Source organism: Phodopus roborovskii, unplaced genomic scaffold (assembly GCF_943737965.1).
Source record: "Phodopus roborovskii unplaced genomic scaffold, PHOROB, whole genome shotgun sequence".
Lineage (NCBI taxonomy): Eukaryota > Metazoa > Chordata > Mammalia > Rodentia > Cricetidae > Phodopus > Phodopus roborovskii.
Window position 1 is genome coordinate 29,538,862 of NW_026125052.1, and position 18,927 is coordinate 29,557,788.

General features: G+C 50.2%; 1 protein-coding gene and 1 non-coding gene across 3 annotated transcripts; one reads left to right on the plus strand and one right to left on the minus strand.

Annotated features, from left to right (window-relative positions):
- Window positions 1-252: 252 nt before the first annotated feature.
- Gga3 (golgi associated, gamma adaptin ear containing, ARF binding protein 3) lies at window positions 253-18,841 on the minus strand. 2 transcript variants are annotated; one of them, XM_051180385.1, is made up of 17 exons: window positions 18,710-18,841; window positions 11,071-11,155; window positions 10,917-10,992; window positions 8,399-8,497; window positions 7,116-7,239; window positions 6,748-6,851; window positions 6,360-6,440; window positions 5,847-5,984; window positions 5,249-5,330; window positions 5,035-5,151; window positions 4,466-4,711; window positions 4,068-4,135; window positions 3,493-3,788; window positions 3,062-3,282; window positions 2,277-2,446; window positions 2,050-2,160; window positions 253-1,882 (listed from the first exon to the last, which is right to left on the minus strand). In XM_051180385.1, the coding sequence occupies exons 1-17, from the start codon at window positions 18,747-18,749 to the stop codon at window positions 1,772-1,774; spliced, it is 2,169 nt and encodes a 722-aa protein (XP_051036342.1). In that variant the 5' UTR covers window positions 18,750-18,841; the 3' UTR covers window positions 253-1,771. The 2 variants fall into 2 exon arrangements, with proteins under 2 accessions (XP_051036342.1, XP_051036351.1); XM_051180394.1 differs by lacking the exons at window positions 10,917-10,992; window positions 11,071-11,155; window positions 18,710-18,841 and having other exon boundaries at window positions 7,116-7,180; window positions 8,399-8,485.
- On the plus strand, window positions 16,513-16,619 carry LOC127221801 (U6 spliceosomal RNA). The gene has a single exon (XR_007834500.1). It is a non-coding gene; the product is annotated as a U6 spliceosomal RNA (small nuclear RNA).
- Window positions 18,842-18,927: the final 86 nt, after the last annotated feature.

An 18,927-nucleotide genomic window follows, 5' to 3' on the forward strand; every position in this document is an offset into this window, starting at 1 on the left:
GGATATCGCCACACTTGACAGGCTGGCTGTGTCCAGCAGCATGCTGTCACACCTGGCTCAGGAGCCCACTACTAGAGAATGGTCTCTAGAGCACCACAGGACTAATGCATGCAGTGTCGTCCCCCAAATGAAACATCTGGCAGCTTTTCCCTGAGGTCTTGTCCCCCTCAGCCAGTGACCTGAAACAGTCCTTGTACCTTCTTTGGTTATTGCTGAGACCCGTTTGGAACTCACACACATCGTCTTCCAGTATTGAAGGGCTCCAAACTGGGTGAGAATGGTTTTATTTCACATGCAGCAAAACAAGGGGCAGGTGGCATCCAGCACAGCCGCTGACCACAAAGCAGTGACTCAGTAGCAGTGAGCAGCACTCGTAATTTAAACATGTAAGTGTTAATAAGGATATGTATCCAAAGTAACCCCACAGACATTCCAGGGCTGAAGTAAACCAGTCCCTGGAAAGCTCTTGGATTTACTCTATTACCAGGGAAAATGATTCTTTTGACCTGTCCTAAGGAAACTGTAGAGCCTGCTAGCTAAGGACAGTCAGTAGTGCGGAGATAGGTCAGATGACCTTTAGACAGAGCAAGGGTTTTCCCAAGGTGAGGTGGGACCAAGGAATAAGGTTGTGCCACCTTCCTTTTCCCAGGCAGCAGAGAGCTGAGCCCATTAGATTCTATTTACCTTTCCCACGCTTCTATGGCAGCCGAGTTCCCTGTTGTCTTGCAGCTTAAAGTCTCTGGCCTGGAGCCGCTGGGACGTGCTAAGCGAGCAGAGCACTGTTAAAGCAATAGGGTCTGGTAATTCAGGTCAGTCTAGCCCCTCATCTCATCACTTCCAGACCCAGCATATCGCTGACAGTGCCTCAGTAGCGGGGGGAAAGTAGGTGTTTTGGTGCAGCACAACAGGACGAAATCTAGTGCAATGTGTGTGACCCTGAGACTTCCTGGGTCCAACCATGTGGCAGGGAAAGGGAGTGACCAACGCAGGAGAGTGCAGAGTGGCAGCAGGTGTCTCCCTTCATGGTTAAGGGAGCATAGCAGTTTATTTCATGCCAAGCAAGAGGTAGTGAGTAGGATGTCCTGTTCCACTGCTGGGGGTATGCCTTTCCCAGAATGCCACAGTACCTGCTTCTGAAGGGAAACCCACACTCAACCCAGCTGAGGCTGTCAGGCAGTGTTCCCTGTCCTGCTGAGATGTCCATAGGACACAACCCGCCACTGTCAGGACCAGCGCCTCACTCACTCAGCAGCCACTTCCGGTGCTGCTGCCTACAGAAAACAGAGTGAAGACCACAGTACTCCGGAGTCTCTCTGGGCCACCGCTGCCCACTGTGGCTCAGGTGGCGACAGTGCCTACTAGCCATGAAGCATGAACACTGACAGGAAGTGTCTCCTGTGCCATGCCTCTTCAGGGTGTAAAGATGCAGTTTTTGAGGGGTTGGAAAGGTGCTCTTCAGAGCCCTCTCCCTCATATTAAGGATCAGAAGTCAGTAAAAAAGGGAAAACCTATTCTAGGCCCCAAATCCACCATCCCAGGAGCCAGTGAAGCCGCAGGCCACTCCCTACCCACACAGTATGGCCAGTTCAAGTCACACAGGCAGATAAAACAGGTCCTTTTAGGGGCCCAAGAAGAGATGATCACAGCAGCGGCTTGGCTCCTGACAAATGTCCAAGCTATAAACACTGTCCGGGATGTATAGTGGCTGGACTAGCCAGAGCTTGTCTCACGTTGCCTGTCTTCAAAGTAGAGATGACAGCATTTGCTGGAGTCATAGGTTCCCCCACTGCTCCACAGGAGGAAACTGGTCCACTTCACCCAGTTCTGTGCTCGGCTGATCCCCCAGAGCAAAGGTCAGCTTATACCGAAGCCGCACCTTCTCCTATAATAGAGGACTGCAGGTGAGAACCCGTCCAAGAGTTCCCTCTGCAGGACACTCTCAACTCTGCAGGAGGGATGCACCTTGTTCACCCATGTCCACCCAGGCTCAGTCCCTTAACCTGGGACAGCAGCGCCCCAGGTGGCCACTGTGGATTCTCCCATGCTTACCTTCATTGGATTAGCCAGCAGCATGACCTGGGTAATGGCTGCAGGTGGCTGGATGGGACTAAATGGTGAAAGTTCTGTTCCAGAGGGTGGCTGCAACTTCACTTTCATTGACTGAAGATAAAAAGAAGATCCTTTAAAACAATGGCCCGGGTGTCTGAGAGGGACCAACTGCTGGTCACTGAAAGGTGGTCAGCACAGTAGGTCCTAGATAAGGGAGGCAAGAATACCTTGGGCACCGCGGCCTGCAACACAATGCTCCTGACTGGCAAGGGAGCTGTGTTCAGCATGGACACTACCACCACCAGCACATCAGGCCGTCCTGGAGGACACTCCTTAGCAAAGTGGAAAAGGATGCGGAAGCCATTCTTATCATAGGCTGTCACGGGAAGGGCGCTGCCTGCAAGAAAGCGTCCCATGAGTGAGTGTGATGGGGGAATGCCAGAGGGAGCCCAGAGCCCCAGTGCTGCTTCAGTGAAGCCAAGTGGGACGGGAAAGCCAGTGTGGTGAACGGTGCTCCCCCACGGGCCCAAGGTGACACAGGTGCTACAAGAAGCTGAGATAGAGCCTCACACGCCTTTAATCCCAGCATTAGGGAGGCAGAGGCACGCAGATCTCTGAGTTCAAGGCCAGCCTGGTCTTAAGATGAGTCCCAGGACAGCCAGGGCTACACACAGAATAACCCTGTCTTGAGGGGTGGGGGGAGGAAGAAGGCTGAGATAGGCAGAGATGGCTTAGTGATCAAGAGCACTTGCTGTCTGCAGAGGATGCAGTTTCCCAGTCCCCACATTGGGCAGCTCACAAGTCCTTGTCACTCTAGTATCAGGAGGTCTGACACCCTCTCTGACCCTGTCAGAAGCTGCACATAGATATACTGAGGCACACAAACATAAGAAACAAAGACACAGTCTTTAAAAAACGAGACAGAAGGCAAGTAGACCCTTTAAGCACAAGTGACCCTGCAGACCACACACCTACAAACACATGAGGTCCACCGGCCGTCTCCAAGACTTACTAGGCTTGATCGATTCCAGGGGCACATGGACACTGGCCAGGGAGAGCTCTGGGGCCCTCAGAGGGCTTCCTTGGGATTGGAAGGCTGGTGATTGAAAGAGTGGGCTTCCAGGCCCTGTGGAGAAGGGCAGGAGAGGCCTGGCTGGGGCAGAGGTGGGAATCAGTGGGGAGGCTGTGGTCCCAGCAGAGAAGGAAGAAACAGGGTTCACCAAGCCTGAGGTCCTGGGGGAGAAGAACAGAAGACAAGTCAGAGGGCAGGCAGGGACTTCTGGACAATCCCTCAACCAAGGCCAGTCCCTTGCTACTCCAGGACACCAGCTTCCAGCCTGATAACAGGACCAAAAGGGATCCCCATGCCCCATCCTCTGGAGCCTCCCTTTTGACCTGCACATGACACTCCACCCTCAGCCACCCTCTTCTCCCATCCATTACACTTTGGCCTCTTCCAGAAGCTGATCAAGGGCATCTAGGCGGTGCGAGGTGCTGTCACCCAGTGCTGAGCTGTGGTACTCTGGGGCTGCAGGCTCAGCCTTTGGAACCGAGGCTGGGGCAGGTCCAGAAGAGAACATGAAGGAACCAGTACTGGGGGCTGGGAAAGGAGCAGGCAGCGGAGCTTGGGACGTACTTGAGGTAGAAACTGGGGGAGGGAGCAGGGATCCATCTGAAGGGCAGCAAGCTGCAGACACTGGCCTGGGGTTGAAGAAGTCCAGATCTGATGATGGTTCATTCTGTACAACAGAAACAGCCAACGAGCAAAGGTTTAGGAGGGGCTGCACCAATCCAACAGTTCATAACCCACCAGGCCCTTCTGAGGTAACCCCATCAAGATCCACAGAACTAAATGTTGGGGATCAACCCTCAGAGGCAGCATGTCCCACCTACAGTGGACAGAGCTCTAAGAATACAAGGAGCTCTGGCTCTAGCAAAGTACAGCCAGACACAGACTAAGTAGCAAGAGAGCTTTGGTCCTTGAGCACTTCAGTGACGTAGCCATGCTGTGCCTCTACCTGGAACAGGTGCCACTGACTATTTCCAGCTGACTCTTTGGAAGGAGTGGGGGCTGGGTCAGTAAGGCCTAAGAACACAAAAGAAAACTCAGTGAGATGAGATCCTGGGCTGAGGCAGCAACCTCCCCCACTCCCCCAAGAAATGGTCACTTGATAAGACAAGAGACTGGATGAATGGGTAAGGAGAAAGTATTCCCTTACAGCTAAACTGGGAAGTAAACCCATTTCCAGCCTTTACAGGAAACCTCAGGGCCTCCCAGGAAGAGGTGAGCTGTACCAGAGCCCACCATGTTCACCCTGCAATCCACAGTGGCCTCTGGAACTTGATAAAGCATACTAGAGGCCCATTAGGCCTGGTGCACATGCCCTCCTTCCGCTAATACCGCCCATGCACATACCCAAGCAGAGCAGCTCCTCGTCTAGCAAGGACAGGGCATTGCTTGTGCTGTCAGGCCCTTGGGGAGCGTCAGCCTGGCTGGATGAACGGCTTCGTGGAGGCCCAGAGGTCTGGGGGGGCGGGGGGAGGATAGGGATGCCTGAGGTGGGCGGTGCAGGTGCTGGGGCCAACACTGGGGATGAGCTGCAGGGAGTGTCCAACTCAGCAAGGTCGATGAGGGCGCCTTGGTGACTGCAGTGGTCATTTCCTGGATGAGTTGACACAAGAGGAGCAAGAACATTCAATGTGAATCTTGTGCCTATGTAGCAGGACACAAGACCCTGGGTACAGACACTACGACTTTAGTTTCTGGCCCAAATCAGTAGCATTTCTTCTGGGGAAACGGAAAACCAGGCTTGAGAAGGCAGGCACAGAAATCTCAGTGCACATCTCCTGCCTCAGGGAAGTAAAAGACCTTTTGAAAAGGTTGGGAATTCCCTCAGGCCCTGAGAGCTGCCACATATGGATCAGTAGGCAGGACTTGGGGCTGGTCTGGAGGATTCCAGAAGGGGCTTCATAATAGATACATACCTTCAGAGTCAGGCATGGCCGAGGTGGTCACCTCACCATTGACGATCTGCCCTTCAATAATTGTCTTGTAGGAATTGATGACCCTGGAGAGGTTGTCACTGGCCTGCAGGATGTCCCCTAGAGCAAAAGAGACCCCTCACTGTGTGGGCTGTGACAACTCTCACACATACCCAGACTCTTGACTCGCCCTTGCCCAGTGCTCCTTTACACTCACCTAAACCGCTGTCATTGTCTTCTGTCTCACTGGCTAGTTTGAATAACGTCCGTCTCTTGTTCTCACAACGGTCAAACAGCTCCTGAGAGAGACCCAGACATAGTAATCAACTTCAGAGTCCTAAGGAGTCATCAAGACATAATAATGAACTTCAGAGTCCTAAGAAGTCAACAACTCCATGTGGGTTGCCCCTACAAACCACAGTCACTGGCAAGCTGGGACCAGAACAGAGCATTCACCTTTGTGTGGTCAATATCCACTATACACTGTCACCCAAGTCCTGTATAACAACTCAGAGTCACTCAGATGGTAGATGAGATGTGTGCCTCAGAAGCCACAGCCTAATGCAATCATGTTAATCAACATCAGGGTCTCAAGGAAGTCTCCCACATGTGTCCCCAAGGCTTAAAGGCAGAGGAGAGTACGAGTGAGCACCTAGGACGTGATCTCTGGAGTCACAGGAAAGCACTTGCACCAGGAGCGTCACCTGTGTAACACGAGGACACTGCCTCCACGAGCTCAAAAAGCAAGCATGTCCTCACCAGTACAAGACCCACTCGGGGCAGACAATGTGAGCAGTGAGCTCACAGCAGCTTACCTTCATGAGCTCTTTGTCAGCCTCCGACGAGTACTCTTGGCTGTAGTGAAGAAGCATCTCATGGAGCAGCTTGACATTGTTGTTAACTTCCTCCAACGTGTGCAGGCGCTTGGTCGCCTTCTGGATTCGTGCCTCATCCTGCCTCAGCCAAGAGGGTGCAGGAAAAAGCAAGTTCACCTCGCCTGTCTTTTGACCACCGGGCAGGGCTCATTCCTTACCCAACAGCACAAGGGCAGAGGCCAAGCCTCAGAGCTCTGCTTAGTGTGTTTCCTAGGGCTACAGGCCTCAGACTAACCCCAAGCTGTCCTTTTACAGTGACAACTCCCACTTCCGCTATTCACACCCTCCACTCCTCGCTGCTTTCTCCCACACAAGATACAAGCCTCCTAAACTCACTCCAGGTCAGGGCTGGTGCAGGGTGAACAAGACAGGCCTAAGATCTCAGGGGAAGGACTTCTGCTCTGTGGTCACATGCTTCTGTGCCCCATGCCCAGAGGACCAGGGCCCACTCACTTCCTTCACCATGGACTTGATGAGTTTGTTGGCTTCTTGCAGATCATCTGGGTTCTTGCTTTTCAGCAGCTTCGCTAAAAGCTGGAAGAGAGAGTGTCTAAAGTGACGGAAAGGTAGCATGTGCACAGCCCTACTGGACAGAGCAGAAGATACTGGAGCTCTCTGCAATAGCAAGCCACAGTGTTTCAATGTTTGGTAGGGCAGCTCAAGCCTACAACACCACCACTCAGGAGAACGAGGCAGAAACACATCATGTTCAAGGTCGGCTTAGGCTACAGTGAGATACTGTCTCAAAACATCAAAAACAAAGGCCACCCACTGGCACACACATTCACGCTGTTACTGCCACCGGTCATCTATAAGAACTTCAGGTCCAAGATTACTTTACCTTGGATTTCTCCTCATCATCAAAAACAGGGTTTTTGGGACGAGGTGGGGGAGAGGGGATCAGTGTTCTGTCCATGGGGATGGCGGGGTCCGACTGCACTATACCTGAAGAGAAACAGATGGCAGAGCACGTGCTCAGGCAATGTTACCTTGTCCTTCATACACCAAGGGCCAAATCCTTATGATGGCAGGAAAAAGAACAGGCTACTCTCATCGCAACCTATTAAAATACCAGCTGAGCCCTCTTGGCAAATCCACTCTACAGGAAGGGAAGGGCAGGACCCTGGGGACCCCCAACATTCCTTTCTCTTCTTTGCCTTGACCAGCATTCAGTGCCACCCTGAGGCTAATGGAGAAGTAAACACATACCTTGTCTCTTCAACATATGGTAGGCATCTTTGATCTTTGCTTCTTCCGGCAAGGCCAGTGTCCAGCTAAAAAGCAACTCGATGACCTTAGTCTTCACCTTTTCAGACACCCTGTCTCCCAAGTACTAGGAGGTAAAATGAAGTGAGAGTCTAATAGCAGAGACACTGAGAAAGAACTGCTGTCTTCACATCGTGTTCCACCTCATTCTAGTTCACAAGCCCACTTAAGCAAACCCAGCAGACTCGACAGTGTGATGGAGCGAGATGGGAGCAACAGGGCGTGCAGCCAGAGCAGGGCCAAGATCTTACCCCTGAGCTTCCATGCCAAAGCTGCCTCAGACATTAAACAGGGGGGAGGGGAACCTGGAGAGGTGGCTCAAAGGTTAAGAGCACCAGCTGCTCTTCCAGAGGTCCTGAGTTCAATTCCCAGCAACCACATGGTGGCTCACAACCATCTAGGAGATCTGGTGCCCTCTTCTGGTGTGCAGGAAGAACACTGTATACATAATAATAATATTTTAAAAAGGGGGTATGTAGTAAAGATTTATTCTTATTTATGTATATGAGTGTGCAGCACATGTATGTTGGTGCCTGTAGAAGCCACAAGTTGGTGTTGGATGCCCTCTAATTTAGAATTACAGGCATTTATGAGCCATCCAATGTCAGTGCTAAGAATTGAACACGGGTCCTCTAGGATTGTAGTAAGCACTCTTAACCAATAAGCTATGTCTGCAGCCCGATAACGACACTTTTTTTTTTTTTTAAAGATTTATTTTATGTATATGAGTGCTGCCCTGTCTGCATGTACACCTGCACACCAGATGACATCAGATCTCACTACAGAGGGTTGTGAGTCACCATGTGGTTGCTGGGAATTGAACTCAGAACCTCTGGAAGAGCAGCCAGTGCTCTTAACCTCTGAGCCATCTCTGCAGCCCCCCATAACCACATTTTTCTTGAAGGTTCTGAGAATGCCACCAACATGAGAAATGGCTCCCTCTGTCTAGAGCTATCCAGAAGACACAGGCCAACAGAGCAAATAAGCAAGACTGTGTACCCGATGTAGGCTAGGAACACAGAATACTAACTGTCTACACTCCCTGGACACATACAGCCACATTTATGCTGGTAGTCTATCAGGAGGCTGCTCAGACCTCAGACTGGGTACCTCAAGGAACCAGGCTTGCAAGTACAGGGCACAGCGTCATCTCTGTGAAGATGTTAAATGACCTGGAAAGCCAATAAGGTAGGAGATGGGAACAAAGGAAATTGCTACCAACTGACCTTTGGAGAGACGACTTTGATTAATTCATTCAAAAATCGGAACTTCCCCACTTCATTGTGAAATCTCCGCCCACAGTTCTTCATGCATGCCTCCAGCACCTGCAGCCACACAGAGAGGCAGTCTGTGATGGGACCATGGCACTTGAGCCCCTAGCTCCACTCAGTATTAAGGACGCTGTCCTAGGTGAAGGGCTCTACTGTGTGAAATGGTGCACTCTCCCTTGGGAACAGAGGCTAAGCCACAGAACCACCCACCACAAACCCTTCCTTCTAATGGCATACTCTGCGGGGATGCTACACAGGGCTAGAGTAGGAAACCAAGACAGTTTGCTGCCAGACCTGGAAGGGGCCTTCCTTAAAGTTACGGATTCAGAACCTCAGGGAGAAAACCAAGTTCCCAGGAGAGAGTCCTCCCACAGGCTGACCTTTTTATGGAGGTGGGAGATGTTTAAATCCACTGCCTTTTGTTTAGATGATGGGACATCCCCGCCTCCTTTTGTTTTGCACGTCACTATTCTGCTTGGGGGCCCTGTCATTCATGCAGCTTACTTGTGGCAGTGTCCAGTCATGAACAGTGTTTGCAGGCCAAGTTAACCTCAGGCACCCTTTCCTGGATGAAGCTCTGATACAGGGACCCTAACAAGCCTGGGACTAGCAATCAGTCTTGGCTTAGGCTGGCTGGCCAATCTCTGGCTTTTATGTGGGTTTCAGGGATTGAACTCAGGTCTTCATGCTTGCACAGCACTTACCAACTAAACCATCACCCTTGGCCCCTGGGTTTTCTTCTCTGCTTTTTTTTTGAGGCAGGCTGGTCTAGAACTCAGAGATCTGCCTGCCTCTGTCTACTGGGTGCTGGGATTAAGTGTTCCACAACAAATGCTGGGATTAAAAAACGTGATAAAAAGCAGTGGCTTCTGGTTTTTTTTTTTTTTTTTTTTTTGTTGTTGTTGTTGTTGTTGTTGTTGTTTTTTGTGTGTGTGTGTGTGTGTGTTTTTCAAGACAGGGTTTCTTGGTACAACCTTGGCTGTCCTGGAAGTCACTCTGTGCTGTCCTTGAACTCACAGAGCTCCTCCTGCCTCTGCCTCCCAAGTGCTGAGATCAAAGGCGTGAGCCACCACTGCTTGACACTTTATTTCTTTTTTAAATAAACACACATTGTATGTGTACAGGTGTTGGCCTGCTGTGTATCTGCGCACCACATGTACAGTGCTACAGGAGCCCAGAACAGAGCACTGGATGCCGAGCCTCGAATTACAAACGGTTATTATATGCTTCCACGTGGGGGCTTGGAATTGAACCCAGGTCCTCTGGAAGATCAGCCCACACTCCTAACCTCTGACCCAACTCTCCAGCTCCTTGGGGTTTGTTTCTTTAAAGCAAGGTCTCTCAATTGCAGCCTACCTGACATTTTAGACTAGCCACTCTTTGCTCTGGAGTTGTCCTATGCATTTCAGGGTATATAGCCGCACCCCTGGCTGCCACTCTCCAGATGCCAGCAGTATTATCATATTACCCCCCAACAATAAAAGTATCCCCACACACTATCAAATATCCTCTGGAGGCCAACACTGCCTCCCTGCACACGTTTGTAGTATTAACACTTTACATTCAGAGTTGGAGACAGAAGGATTGAGACATCTCAGAAAACAAAACTAAAAATCAACCAAAGAAAGACCTTGCTTGTCCTTGAAAATCAAGGGTGTAGAGTTGGGTGGCGGCGGCACACGCTTTTAATTCCAGGACTCAGGAGGCAGAGGTAGATGATCTCTGAGTGCCTGAGGCCAGCCTGGTCACAAAGTGAGTTCCAGGTCAGCCAGAGCTGTTACACAGAGAAATCCTGTCCTGAAAAACCAACACCCTGTCCCTGCCCCCCCAATCACTGTTGTAAGTAAAGGTCTTGGCTTCATAAAGAACCTCCACACCACTGTCGTTCTGCATCTCTAGGACCCAAATGAAGTCAGGGTTGGAAAGGACCCCAGAGCCCTCTAAACGTGGCTGTTGTCTGGGAAGCAAGGAAGCCCTTGAATGCTCCCCTCACTAACAAACACTCAATTCTGCCCCTGTGGCTGTGACTATCAGCACAGCTTCACTAGTACAGGCAACATCTGCAGCTAGGCCACAAACTATCTGCCAGGCTTTTATTTGGCTGGCTGACTCTTTTTTGTTTTTTGTGACATGGTTTCTCGATGCAGTGCTGGGCGGTCTGGAACTTATTTCGCAGACCAGGCTGGTCTTGAACTACAGATCTAAGAACTACAGGTGTACTACTAGGTCCTCTCTGAGCGCTGGACTGGAATGCAGGTCCTGCCTCTGGAATCCCCCAGTCACCTGTGCAGCCTCCGTGTCTAGAGGCATGCACAGCTGACTGACAGATTCCGAATATGCCCAACCTGTATCAGGGACTTTCTCCTGGACTTTGAGTAAGAACCTGATTACCACCGATGGCCTAATGAGTGTATGAAGAAAGACCCGAGAAAGCGAACATCCACTGATTTCACCTCCGACAGTAAAGACCTACCGTGAGGGCCTGCACTGCCTCCCATTCCTGTGGAGACTGGATCTTGTGGGCCAGGAGACGGACAGCGATCTGGGGCCTGGTAGACAAATACACTACAGTCAGTCTGCAGGTGGAGGACAGTCCAGGTTTGGGTCCTCTCTCTCACTGGACTCACCCTTCAAGCTCTTTGTTGATTTGATCACAGAAGCCAATGATATATTCCCAGTCTTCCTGGCGGTTAGAAGGATTGGTAGCTTTATCTTGAGATACAACACAGAGGAAAACTGTTAGAAAAACAACTCACAACATGAGGTTGTCTTCACACAGTTTTACTATTTTAAACACAGTAAGTCTGCTTCCAAATTTGTGTCATAAGGATGCCTCCACAGTTCAGACAGAAAACAAGTATAAACCCCACTTTCTGCCTAATGCTTTGGAAGAAGCAATAAAAAGGTGAGTAAGCAGCCAGGCAGTGGTGGTGCATGCCTTTAATCCCAGCACTGGGGAGGTAGAAGCAGGCAGATTTCTATGAGTTCAAAGGTTAGCCTGGCCTACAAAGTGAGTTCCAGGATAGCCAGAGATACACACAAAGAAACCTTGCCCCTCAAAACCAAAATAAACAAATAAATAAAGATAAAAAAATATAACGGAGCTTAAGACTAGACTGGAATCCAAAGAACAAACACAAACATGAATGATGGGAGTTCTCACTCACGATCATGAAACACTACACACCTACTGCAAATAAATGGAGCCGAGTGCTCAGCAGAGCCAAAAAGTGTCTCCTGAGAAGCTGAAGACAGGCTCAGTTAGGTCAAAAATAAATAACCTAACCTTTCCTAATGCTTTGGGTTTCTGAAGTTGCACAGGACCCTCTACAAATATATCTGGCTCTAATTAAACACCTACCAATCTTGTGTGGTCTTCCCCTGCGCAGAGTTCAGCACCTGTTAAATGGCCTTCCATGACTGAGTGTAGACAAATGCCAAGAGCATTAGGAGGACTTGTAGACATCCCAGCACTAAATGTAAAGCTACCAACACTTGCTTTGGCCTACTTCCCTGCTACTTTGGCATCTGTGCTAAAGGAAGATGGCTCAGCTGAGGGTGGTGAATTGAGATCTGATGCAACAACATCTGAATTCTGTTGTTTATATTCAGGGCTTCACGCTCAGACAAAAGAGAAAGCCAGAGTCACACATCTACTCAAACAGTTTTGATCCTCTGCAGTGACAGACCTTCCACAGTACGTGGACTAACCTCCTAAGTTTCTAGATGTTGGTTCTAAATACGGCTGCTTTCTTTTTTACATTTATTTATCTGGAGGGTGGGATGGGGCTCAGGTTCTGTGAATGGAAGTCAGTGGGACAAGTATAGGAAATAATTCTCTCCTTTTATCATCTGAGAACCGAGTGAGCCATCTCACCCCTACCCCCACCCCCTTACTAAGATTCTCATTCTGTAGCCAAGGCTGGTCTTGAACTCACAATGATCCTCTTACCTTGGCATCTCAAGTACTAAAATTGTAGACATGCAGCACCACACCAAGCTGTGTTTTTGTGGTTTTTGTTTTTTATTTTTCCAGACAGAGTTTCTCTGCAGCTTTGGCACCTGTCCTGGAACTCAATCTGTAGACCAGGCTGGCCTCAAACTCACAAAGATCCGTCTACCTGTGCTGGCATCAAGGGTATGTGTCGCCATCACCCACCTTGTTTCACATTTTTCTTTCATATTGGATCACTACAAATTTTATTTAGAAACCCATCTTTTTTTTTGTTGTTTTTTTTTTTAAACAGTTTTTTTTTTAAAGGTTTATTTATTATGTAGACAGTATTCTGTCTGCATGTGTGCCTGCAGGCCAAAAGAGGGCACCAGATCTCATTACAGAAGGTTGAGAGCCACCATGTGGTTGCTGGGAATTGAACTCAGAACCTCTGGAAAAGCAGGCAGTATTCTTAACCTCTGAGCCATCTCTCCAGACCTGTTTTTGTTTTTTAAATAATAACAATATGACTTGGCTTGTCAATCAAATGTTTCATAATTAAAAAAAAAAAAAGGAAAAAAATGCTGGGTGTGGTGGTGCATGGATTTAATCCCAGCACTCAGGAGAAAGAGACAGGTAGATCTTTGTGAGTTTGAGGTTAGCCTGGTCTACAGAGTGAGTTCCAGGACAGCCAGGGCTACACAGAGAAATCCTGTCATGGGAAAAATAAGACTGGGGATATAGTTCAGTAGTAGAAGACTTGCCTTGCATGCACAAGGCTGTTGGTTCAATGGCCAATACCAATAATGTCATGGCAGTGGATGCCTCTAATCTCAACTCTTATAAAACTGAAGCAGAAGGCCAGGCATCCCTGGCACCTTGGGTTACGTAGTCCCCCACCCACAAGTCAGCAACATGAGGGCATCTGAGCAGAGGGCTTCCTAGACTGGAGCTGGAGCTTCCTGACAGCAGTTCTGGTCTGGCTTCAGCAGGAACACTCTCGAGGCTAAAGTTTGTATTCACAAAGTGATGCCTTATGGCACAGGCTTGTGTGGCAGCCTTCTTGGAGGAGGTGTGTTACTGTAGGCAGGCTCTGAGGTTTAAAAAGCCCACACCATTCCTTAGCCCTCTCTGCCTCACAGTCGTGTGTCAAGATATAAACTGGCAGCCACTGCTCCAGCGCCAAGCCCGCCCGCCTGCCTGCCTGCAGCCATGCTCCCACCATGATGGTCACAGGCTCACCCTGAGAAACTGGAAGTCTCAAGTTAACATTGCCTTCTACAAGTTGCCTTGGTCATGGTATCTTAGCCAGGGCAATGGAAAAATCACCAAAATAGCCAGCAAACTCAATGTTAGGCTTGGGAAGGTGAAGGACAATTCCAAGTACACTTATCTCAAAGTAAAGAGAGAACACAGTTGAGAGCAACTGAGCGGCAGAGGGCCTGCCTACCATATGGGAGGTCCTAGCCTCAACGCCAGGAACACACAGTTTGTAAAAGTTTATATTTAGAGGAAAGGAACATGGACGACCTTGACCCCGATGCCCCTGCCTCTGCTCCCAAGTGCTGGCATTACATATGTGTGCCACCAAACTTGAAAGATAATTGGCAGGACCTTCCAAATCATATCAGTGTCCATTTGATATGAAATGGTTGGTGGGGGATGGAGAGATGGCTCAGAGGTTAAGAGCACTGGCTGCTCTTCTAGAGGATCTGGGTTCAATTCCCAGCGCCCACATACAGCTCACAACTGTCTGTAACTCAAAGCTCTGACACCGTCACACAGAGAGACATGCAGGCAAAACAGCAATGCACATAAAATAAAATTAAAACAAATGGTTGGTGATCCTACACTAATCACAAGACAACACTAGTCATCACAGAGGTCTCCTGGCCCAGGTGTGACTCTTCTCAAGCATCTGTGTGGCTTTGCTACACTAATCCCTGTCATTTGGTATGCCCCAAGTTTTCACAAGAAACCAAGAAGCTACAGGACTCAAGTAAACTTGACACCGAGAAGCCAGACCCATGCCCAATGCTTCTGTTAGAGACACAAAGCTTGCACTGTGGACAATGGGAAAACCATCTTCCAAACTGTAATGTAAGGACTCTTCCCACAGTCTACAAAGGAAACTCTTTCCAAGCTTGTCGGGCTCCTAAAGCATGGCTGCCTCCTTTTCATTGAGTGCAGGGACACTGCACATGGCACAGAATGCTCTGAGCAGACACAGTGCTGCTTCCCAGTGTTGGCAGCTCAGTAGGCACACCCATGGCCCACAGCAACTAGAAAAACTATTGAGGGTGACTCCAGCTCTCCAAGTGCCCGCCACTTCCACCCACTGCACCCACGTTCTCCCTCATCTGGCAGAGGTGCCAATGGAGTTCTCCCTGCAGCCCTGGCCTGGAACCACCCATCTGGGCCCTCCTGACACAAGGTCTGTCTACTTTGGCTCTATTGAAAGCCTCATTCTCTGCTGCTTCCATCCCTCCAGGGTTCCTACTCTCCGTTTTTTAGCCCAACCGCCACTAACCGACTCCCACAGGACGCCAGAGACAGAGATGGAAACAAGCAGCCTTGACGCCTCAAACTCAAACGTGGTATGGCCTCTCCAAGAAGTCAGGCTGCACACAACAATGACTAGAAATAAGCAGACCCAAGAGTCAACCTGCACTGTGTCTTGAACCAAAGGAGAAATGGACACAGTTGCCTTGTTTTTCAAGCACCATGGGAAAATAAATTGCTACAACCATTGCAGTTGTCTGAGATGCTTCAAGCTCTCAGGGTCTCAAAAACAAGACACTGGAGGAGTTACAGGCAGGCCCTTGAGGAAACATGAGGAAGAGACTGGCATATAAACAAGGCTACAATTGTGTTACTTTAATACACAAATAAGCCTGTGAACCCATCACCTCCCCTTACTGACTTCCCTATTTCTACATGCAGTGCCACTATTCAAGAACCCCAGGACTGAAACTACTGTTGGTCCCTTCCCTTGCCTTTCCCATTCCTGGCAATCCTGGAATTGCTTTTATTTTTTTATTTTTCAATTTTTATTACATGCTTATTTATTGTACATGTGGGGAGGGGGTAGGAGGGGGGATGTGTGGTATGTCAAAGTGTGAAGGTTAAATGACAACTTGTGGGAGTTGGTCCTCTCTTTCACCATGCTGTCCCCTGGGATCAAACTCAGATCTAACTAAGGCTTGGTGGCATGTGCTCTTCCTGTTGAGCCGTCTCGTGGCTTCTGGAGTCACTTTCCTAATCCAAGTCTTTCTAAATCTCTTTCTCTTCCCTACCCCAACTTCTTGCTCCTCCCAGAGCTTCTCTTCTAGCCCGTTTCCCTCCTCTTCTCTTAGCACACATAGGGTTGGGTTTTTCTCTCCTCCGCATTTACATGGTCCTACTGGTTGAACCCAAGTGTAGCCAGGCTTGCACAGTAAGCATTCTTACTTGCTGAACCACTCACCAATGCTGTTTTTGTATGTTTTTTTGGAAACAGAGTCTCACTCTGTAACCCTTAATGGAACTAACTCTCTATGCATCTAGCTGGTCTCAAATTTGGGGAGGGCCTCCCACCTCAACCTCCAAGTGCTGGGGAAACAGATTTGAGCTACCACTCCTGGCTTGTTCCCGTCAATCCCTAACAGGATAGTTTCATCAGGTATAAGAGAAATGGGAGCCTGCTAACTGACAATACTTAAAACACCTCGGGCAGGAATATCCAGTGTCTCAGAATTTGGCCCTAACTTCCCCTATACTACTATAGTTGTTTATCTGCCCAACCCAAACACCTGCTACTCTGCGTTCTATTCATCATCACCCAGCATTCTTAGGGCTGTTTCCAATCTTTAAGGCCCAGCTTGATGCTGTCTTCTCATTTCCTGTCTTAGGTCATTCTCCCCTTCCCCTTCCCTGATTACCTAAAGAAACTTCAGTACCGAACGGTTCCACTTAAGAGTCTTTGTTTGCCAATTTCTACATTCTGACATCATGCCCACCGGATGGAAAGCAGAGACCACTTGAATTCCCTGTGCCTTTCTGCTTTAGTTCTGTCTCTGTAAGATGGTGTAGAACCCAGTGCCTTGTACAAGTAAAAGCTCTATGACAAGGCAACCGTTTAAACCTCACAATTCTTGTGCTCACTTTGGCAGCACATGGACTAAAACTGGAATACTCTGGAGAAGATTAGCATGGCCCCTGCACAACGATGACAAGCAAATTCGTGAAGTGTTCCATATTTAAAAAAACAAAATAAATAAAATACCCCCTACTTCGCAGACAGGGTCTCACTATGTAGCTCTGGCTGTCCTGGAACTTGGGTCTGTAGATCTGCCCCTGCCTCACAGATGTGAGGTAGGATTAAAGGTGGCATGCTAAACACTATCGCATGTGCCAAGCAGGATCTGAGGGACAGCTGAAGTCATCAAGAGATGGTTTGTGAGGAGGAGCAGCAGCCTGAGATGGGCTTGAGGCACTGAACTGGGCAGAGGAGCAGGGCCTTGGAGCAGCATGCACAGTGGACCAATGAGAGGCTGCTGCAGTAACGCAGGCAAGCCATGGGTGACGAGGGCCATCACTAAGATGGTACTGACTGGTTCACCGGCTTGGCACAAGTCACGCCATTCAGTCATGAGAACCGGGGAAGGCGCACACCTGAAATCCCAGCAGCTGAGAGGGAGAACAGGAAGATCAGGGTTTGAGGCCAGGCAGGACTTCCTGAAACCCTGTCTCATAAAAACACAAAAACACCAACTCAGCTTAAGTCACTTAAATTATTCCGATTTCCCCATCCCATCTGCATAATGAAGTAATTCTACACTGCTTACTACCCAGCTGCATGGTTTAGGAAAATGGTCTGAGCCGAGTCAGAACATCCTCTCTGAATTGTGGCAAAAGAACTTGTTTTGCTAGCTGGGATACTTGGTCAATAATTTTATTTATTTCCATCTTTCCAGACTGGGACTGGAGAGCCAGGTGGTGGTGATGCACACTTTTAATCCTAGCACTCTGTGAGCTGAGGCCAGCCTGGTCTACACAGAGGGCTCCAGGGCAGCTGGATGCTACACAATGAACGAGCTCTCTTAAGCCTAGTGTTTTCACTTGTGGAGACGGTGTCCCTATTTGTGTCATGTAGTGTTGAACTCACTTGTCGGGCAGGCAGGCCTGCCTCCTCACCCAGAATGTCTGGACTATACAGGGCTGAGTGTACACTGGGATCCTGGGTAAGTGACTTTAACCAGTGCCTGTAGCCCAGCACTCAGCACTCCTGGGAGAACTGTCCCACATAGGGGCAACTGTTCTGTGGCCTGCCTGCAACAATGAACTTTGTAAATGTAATTTTACTTTCCTTCTCGTTAGGGATGCGCGCCCTTAAAGCCTAACTTCAATCTCCTGAAGGGCATTTCTTAAGGCAACCGGGAGGCAACAGTCTTAACACCCAAAAGGCTGGAGACTGTACTCAGCAAAAGACCTTGGCACAAGGCTATGTGGAGGCATCCCAATTTCTGTTTCCATTAAAGAGGCTCCCCCGGGGCTAGGCTCTTAGTAAAGTTAAGCCCACAGTAAAGTTATTAACCCTTGGTAAGGCGGCATCAACCAGCCTTCTTAACCCTTACTAAACAAATTAAGCGCCTGCTAGCGTTAAAGCTCATTCCTTCATAGCAACGTAAACTAGTAATGACAACAACGCATGGACACAACACCACCTTCACATTGCTCGAGAGAGGGTTATTTCGTAAAGACAGTGCGTGCGTGCGTGCGTGCGTGTGGTGTCCCCCTTCAATGCGCACTTCGCGAGCCGTGCGGTACTTTGTCCCCTGTAGCCGCTCTTTGGGAAAGAATCCTCACTGCAAGCATCCCACCGGAGGAGAGCGGGTGTCTGGAGTCCAGGGTCACGACCCAGAAGCTCCCAGCTAGCTACGTGTGCGCGGGTGGCCCCACGCAGCATCGCAGAGAGAGGGGCCGGCCCCCAGCCCGGAGCTTTTCACGTTCTCGGCTGGGGCTTTGGGGGTGCAGGGGTCCTTCAACCTCCCCGCCGCGCCTGTGCCCGTCAGCCCCGAGGACCCGGCGGTCGCTAGCGCTCCCCGGGCCTGCTCGACCCCGAGCTGCAGGGGCCGCAGGCGCGCGCGCGGGGAGCTGAGGGCCGCGCCGCGCCGCCGCAGGGGTGTGAACGCGGGCTGCTCGCGCCCGGGCGCCGCGGGGCGACGACGGGACGGGACGGGACGGGACGGGTGCGGGCTGCCACGCGCCGCGGCCGCGGAGGGGATGTCGGCGTCAGGGAGGAGGGCGGCCCGCGGCTGGGGGGTCGGGCAGGAGCGGCCGGGGATACTCACTCAGCCAAGACTCCAGGCTCTCCCCTTCCGCCTCCGCCATATTGCAGCCGCCCGGTCCGGTCCTGCGGACTCAAACCTCGCGAGATTCTGCGCGAGCCGCCCCGGGGCGGGGCCTGCATGGGTGGGGGCGGGGCCTGCGAGAGCGGAGGGTCGCCGGGACGGGTCGGGTAGCGCGGGGAGGACGGGAGTGGTCCCTCGCTTCTTCCTCGTCAGGGAAA